Genomic DNA, 6,793 nt, shown 5'->3' with positions numbered 1-6,793 from the left:
GTTCTCAGCTTTTGTCATATCTGACTTTAAAAATGTGGAGTAGGAACTAAGCATGAAGACGTTAGTGGAATATTTCAGGCTTAAATGCCATAGTACAGTTACTCTTACATCTCGATATACTTGACATTAGCTACCATTCAACTTGAAATTAGAAGTGTAAAAATGGGCTTCTGTGGGATATACATTCTGTTTCCAAATTTAGTTCTTATGCATTTGTAAACTGGGCTTTTCTCCTCTTTTGTTTTCAATTTTTATTTCATGTTCAGTCGTACATATGCAGGTTCATTATATAAATTGTGTGCCGTGGGGGTTTGGTGAACAGATAATTTTATCACCCAGCTAATAAGCATAGTACTCAATAGGTACTTTCTTTATCCTCACCTTTCTCCCATCTTCCACCCTCAAGTAGGCACGAGTATCTGTTGTTCCCTTCTTTGGGTCCATATGTACTCATTGTTTAGCTTCCCTTTATAAGTGAGAACATGCAGTATTTGGTTTTCTGTTCCTGTGTTAGTTTGCTTAGGATACTGGCTTCCAGCTCCATCCATGTTGCTGCAAAGGACATGATCTCATTCCTTTTTATCACTGAATAGTATTTGATGGTGTAAATGTACCACATTATCTTTATCCAGTCCACCATTGATGGGCATTTAGGTTGATTCCATGTTTTTGCTACGTGAATACTGCCTCAGAGAACATACACATGCATGTGTCCTTATGATAGAATGATCTATATTCCTTTGGGTATATACCCAATAAAGGGATTGCTGGGTAAAATGTTCATTCTGTTCTAGATTTTTTTTCTTTTATTTATATAGACATAAAATAAAGTTTACTTTAGGTTTTTGTTCACATTAAGACCCTAACTTTTTAAAAAAATTTTTTTCACTCATGGAATTTTTTATGGAATAAGCAAATAAACCGCGTTTGAAGAAAGTGTTGAAATATTCTGATTTTATAGGTAAGACTATCAGAGAAGTCATTAACTCAAATCACATGGCTAGGTAGCGATTCCAAGTAGTCTTGATATTGCAGTGTCATCACACTGAATTAATTCCAATCTCCATATCATTAACAGGCATCAAGAAACAAAAATCCATGGCTGAAGTTAATTTTACATTGGTTACTGAGTTTATCCTTTTGGGACTGACAGATCGTGCTGAACTAAAGATGGTCCTCTTCATGTTGTTCCTGTTGATCTATATCATTTCCCTGGTGGGGAATCTAGGAATACTCTTTCTAATCTATGTAACTCCCAAACTTCACACACCCATGTATTATTTCCTTAGCTGTCTGTCATTTGTTGATGCCTGCTATTCATCAGTTTTTGCCCCCAAAATGCTGCTGAACTTCTTTGTTGAGCAGGAGACAATCTCATTCTCTGCATGCATTGTGCAATATTTTTTATTCGTGTCTCTCCTTACCACTGAGGGCTTCTTGCTAGCCACAATGGCTTATGACCGTTACGTGGCCATTGTGAACCCTTTACTTTATAAAGTAGCTATGACTAAAATGGTTTGTATTGTGCTCTTATTTGGGTCATGTGTGGGAGGTTTAATCAACTCATTGACACATACAATTGGCTTGGTGAAACTGTCTTTCTGTGGGCCAAATGTCATCAGTCACTTCTTCTGTGATCTTCCCCCACTGTTGAAACTGTCATGTTCTGACACATCTACGAATGAATTGTTGCTTTTGATCTTCTCCGGCATTATTGCCATGCTCACTTTTTTGACTGTGGTGATCTCCTACATCTTCATTGTTGCTGCTATCCTGAGGATCCGCTCAGCAGCAGGTAGACATAAAGCCTTCTCCACCTGCGCCTCTCACCTGACTGCCGTGACCTTATTCTATGGATCGATAAGCTTTAGTTACATTCAACCAAACTCCCAGTATTCCTTAGAACAAGAAAAGGTGGTGTCTGTATTTTATACCCTGGTGATTCCTATGTTAAACCCATTGATTTACAGCTTAAGAAACAAGGAAGTGAAGGAAGCTGTGAAAAGGGCTACAGAAATTAAATATTTTCCTTGTTAATTTCATATTTCCACGTCCAAAAATAGACTACAGTGGTTTATCTAATGATATCTATAAAGATTTAATAAAATTTCGATCCTACAGGAGCCTTAGAGTTTATTCAATTGGAGCCCTCTGTTTTACAGTGGAAAAAAAAAAGACCTAGAAAAATGTGCCATAGAATATATGGCTGGTTACCGGGTTAACTAACCTAAAAACCAGACTAAGATCTAAGGTAGTTATCTTTAGGCAATTGATGACATTTTCATTCCCTTATATAAGTAAAAATAAATATTTATGGGACATGTAGACACTCAAACACATGCATAAATAGAGATAAAATTAATAAATAATAAAATATGTTGCCTTGGTCTCTCTATTGAGCACGGAAATAAGTAAAATACATTCAAGGAAAAAAGTACTGGTACTTTCCTTATCCAGAAAATAGACAGATACACATACCAAAAATTAACCTGGATTATTTATTGCTTGTTATTCTTCAAAATAAATATATACACTTAAAAATACTCAGAAAGAGAACATGGGACTAGATTACCTTTCCATGTGCAATGGTTAGTCTAAACCATTTCCCTATTCCTGGCCTCAGTTTCCACTACTACATATGAAATCACATTGGATGGAATGTCAGAGTTTTATTATCACTCCACATGGAAGGCTCACTAATACTCAGAGAAAGCTTACCCTGAAGACTTTCACTTCATGTTTAGAAAGGATGGCTCCAAACTCATTAGGATGTCATTAATAATCAAATTCGCTTTCCTCTTTCCTTTAAAGATCTTCCAGAATCATGTTTAGACACTAAACAAAAAAATTCCCAGAAGAGTCATTCTAGGTAGGGAAAATCTGTGAAGCCAATTTTTTTCCCCTCAATTCAAATTATATGTACAAGCACATCATCATAAGATCAAGCCTACAAATACTAATTGTCCCATATTGATTTATCCTCAAATTGTTGTAAAAATTGTATCCTATCTGGAAAAATATTAAAAATATATAAATAACAGTACTCTAGAGAATACATTCACTTACAAATAAAATGAAATATTTTTAAATTTTGTTTCAAATATTGAATTAGCTGGTGACAAATGAGCTAAGCAGCACAATGCAACAGCTGAAGACTCAATAAAATATTAATTCATATATTTACATGGTAGGCTAGATTAAATTTTTTTATCCTTGTTGACAGCCACAGTTATGTAAGTGAATGGCATCAACGAGAAGGGGTGGAATTTCATGGGAAAATTATTATCGTTCTGCTTAGTAGCCACCTTCAACTCATCCTAATAGACAGTTACAATATTATACTCTAAACAAAAACCAGGTGCTTCAATGAGAAAAATATCACTCCCACAATTCTGATAGAAATTGAGGTGGTTAGTGACAGATTTGTATAATGTAGATTGGAAAATGCGTAACATAATCATATATAAGTTTATTCTGAAAGTAAATGAAACTGAGGCATATCCTAAATGTTCCTACATGATTGATACAATTAATTAATAGAAAATAAATGAGAACACTGAAAGTGAAATAATCTGTTGTCACACCCATTAGTTGACATGTAAAGTATCAGGAAAATAAAAATTTGAGAGTGCACTCTTACTGTTCAATATCAAATAAAATTGGTTACTGTTCAATATCAATACTGGAGGAAATCAGGACTCAGCAAATGTTGATCTGACATGACTTTGTGCCCTCAGAAAACATCTTTCAAAGATGTATTTGTATTCCATGTATGTAGCCTTGGAATTATGATGCGAAAATTGTCCTGACTTAGGGAAATATGTTGCTGGCACCGTTTGGACTGGCTATGATGAAATTTGTATTATCATGATTGTTGCTCTATGAAGACCTAGGAGACAATGTAATGAATTTATGTTCCTAAGATTTGAGATTTTGCTGACTACAGCGATCCCAGCTGTGATGGCAACTTTCACTTGTCATTGGTCAAATGTGGCCTGTATCTAAATTCCAACTGCTAGAATCATAGACATCTAGAGCTTACATCAGTTTTAGATATTTCTTACGAATTCTCAGAATTCATAGATTCTCATTTTTATTCTTAGACTTCTATGATATTCAGTTTTTGCTAGTATACCCTTCTGAGTCTAATATGTCCTAAAGTGTAAACTTGAACAATTTTTTTTTTTTTTGAGACGGTGTTTTACTCTGTCACCCAGGTTGGAGTGCAGTGACACGGTCTCGGCTCGCTGCAACCTCCACCTCCTGGGTTCAAGTGATTGTCATGTCTCAGTCTCCCAAGTAGCTGGGATTACAGGCTCCTGCCACCACATGCCTAGCTAATTCTTATACTTTATTAGAGACGGGGTTTCGCCATGTTAGTCAGGCTAGTCTTAAACTCCTGACCTCAGTTGATCTGCCTGCCTTGGCCTCCCAAAGTGCTGGGATTACAAGAATGAGCCACCACGTCTGGCCCAGCTCCTTATTTTGGGCCACCAGTAACGTGAATCATGTAAATTAGAATATGTAATTAAACAAAATCATATAGTGATTAGAGATAACAGTTGTGAAGTGCTTGAAAAATCATAGGCATTTAATAAATAGAAGCCATTCCAATTAGGATTCTTCTTGATAATTTTTGCAATGGCAGAAAATACTCTTTTAAATATTTATTATAATATTCCATGTTTATTAGTTCATATTCATTATTGCTGTATTTTAAAATTGTTCCAAGTTTTCACCACTATGTTCTTACGCATTTGTGTTTGATTCTTAAGTTGCGTTTGAACTATATTAATGATAGCTTTTTTTTATTCAGCCCTTCTTATATTTGCTGTTCTATCCTCCAATTATCAGCCTACTCAATATTTGTATTTTATTTTATTTTAGTTCCAGGGTACATGTGCAAGATGTGCAGGTTTATTACATAGGTAAACGTATGCCATGGTGTTTTGCTGCACAGATCAACCCATCACCTGGGTATTAAGCCCGACACGCATTAGCTATTTTTCCTGATGCTCTCCCTCACCATCCTCCTCTCCACAGGCCACATTGTGTGTTGTTCCCCTCCCTGTATCCACATGGTCTTATTGTTCAGCTCCCACTTATTGGTGAAAAATGTGTTTGATTTCCTGCAAATGGAAATACCATTTGACCCAGCAATCCCATTACTGGGTATATACCCAAAGAAATATAAATTATTTTATCAGAAAGATACATGCACACATATGTTTATTGGAGCACTAGTCACAATAGCAAAGACATGGAATCAACCCAAATGTCCATTAGAGATAGACTGGATTAAAAAAATTTAGTACATACACAGCATGGAATACTACACAGCCATAAAAAGGAACAAGATCATGTCCTTTTCAGGTTGGTAGGCTATTTATTACTGCCTCAATTTCAGAACTTATTACTAGTCTATTCAGGGATTCAACTTCTTCCTAGATCAGTCTTTGGAGAGTGTATGTGTCCAGGAATTTATCCATTTATTCTAGATTTTCTAGTTTATTTGCATGATTATAGTATTCTCTTACAGTTGCTTGTATTTCTGTGGAGTCTGTAATGATATCTCCCTGATCATTTCTGATTGTGTTTATTTGAACCTTCTCTCTTTACTTCTTTATTAGTCTAGCTAACACTCTATTTATTTTCTTTATTGTTTTCCAAAAAAACAGCTCCTGGGTTCGTTGATTTTTTTGAAGGATTTTTTGTATCTCTATCTCTTTCAGTTCCACTCTGAGCTTGGTTGTTTCTTGTCTCCTAGCTAGCTCTGGGGTGCGTTTGTTCTTGGTTCTCTAGTTCTTTTAGTTGTGATGTTAGGATGTCAATTTAAGATCTTCCTAGCTTTTCAGTGTGGGCATTTCGTGCTATAAATTTCCCTAACTATGCTTTAGCTGCATTCCAGATATTCAGGTATGTTGTCTCTTTATTCTCATGGGTTTCAAAGAGCTTTTTGATTTCTGCCTTAATTTTATTATTTACCTGGAAGTCTTTTAGGAGCAGGTTGTTCAATTTCCATTTAGTTGTGTGGTTTGGGGTGAGTTCCTTAATCTTTATTTCTAATTTGATTGCACTGTAGTCTGAGAGACTGTTTGCTATTATTTTAGTTTTTTTGTATTTGCTGAGTGTTTTACTTCCAATTATGTGACCAATTTTAGAGTATGTTCCATGTGACACCAAGAAAAATGTATATTCTCTTGTTTTTGGGTGGAGTGTTCTGTAGTTATCTATCAGGTCCACTCAATCCAGGGCTGAGTTGAAGTCCTGAATATCTGTTAATTTTCTCTCTATATGATCTGTCTAATATTGACAGTGGGTTATTAAAGTCTCCCACAATTATTGCATGGGGATCTAAGTCTCTTTGTTGGTCTTTAAGAACTTGTTTTATGAAGCTGGGTGCTCCTGGACTGACTGCATATGTATTTAGGATAGTTAGCTCTTCTTATTGAATTAAATCCTTCCCCATTATGTAATGACCTTCTTTGTCTTTTTTTACTTTTGTTGGTTTAAAGTATTTTGTCAGAAACTAGGAATGTAAGCCCTCCTTTTTTTCTGCTTTCCATTTGCTTGGTAAATTTTCCTCCATCCCTTTATTTTGAGCCTATGTGTGTCTTTGCACCTAAGATGTGTCTCTTGAATACAGCACACCAATGAGTCTTGTCTGTGTATCCAACTTGCCATTCTGTGTCTTTTAAACGGGGCATTTAGCCCATTTATATTTAAAGTTAATGTAGTGACTGGTAATGGTGTTTCCTTTCCATGTTTCGTTCTTCCTTCAGGAGCAATTACC

The 6,793-nt window shown here is 35.6% G+C and overlaps 1 protein-coding gene across 1 annotated transcript; it reads left to right on the top strand.

Annotated features, from left to right (window-relative positions):
- The first annotated feature begins 1,098 nt into the window (after positions 1 to 1,098).
- LOC707282 (olfactory receptor 5J3-like) lies at positions 1,099 to 2,037 on the top strand. The gene has a single exon (XM_015114442.3). It carries the CDS (start codon positions 1,099 to 1,101, stop codon positions 2,035 to 2,037), a length of 939 nt encoding a protein of 312 aa, XP_014969928.2.
- The last annotated feature ends 4,756 nt before the right edge of the window (positions 2,038 to 6,793 follow it).

This window comes from Macaca mulatta, chromosome 14 (assembly GCF_049350105.2).
Source record: "Macaca mulatta isolate MMU2019108-1 chromosome 14, T2T-MMU8v2.0, whole genome shotgun sequence".
In the NCBI taxonomy this organism is placed as follows: domain Eukaryota; kingdom Metazoa; phylum Chordata; class Mammalia; order Primates; family Cercopithecidae; genus Macaca; species Macaca mulatta.
Note: the sequence above shows the minus strand (reverse complement) of the source record. Positions and strands in the feature narration are given on the sequence as shown.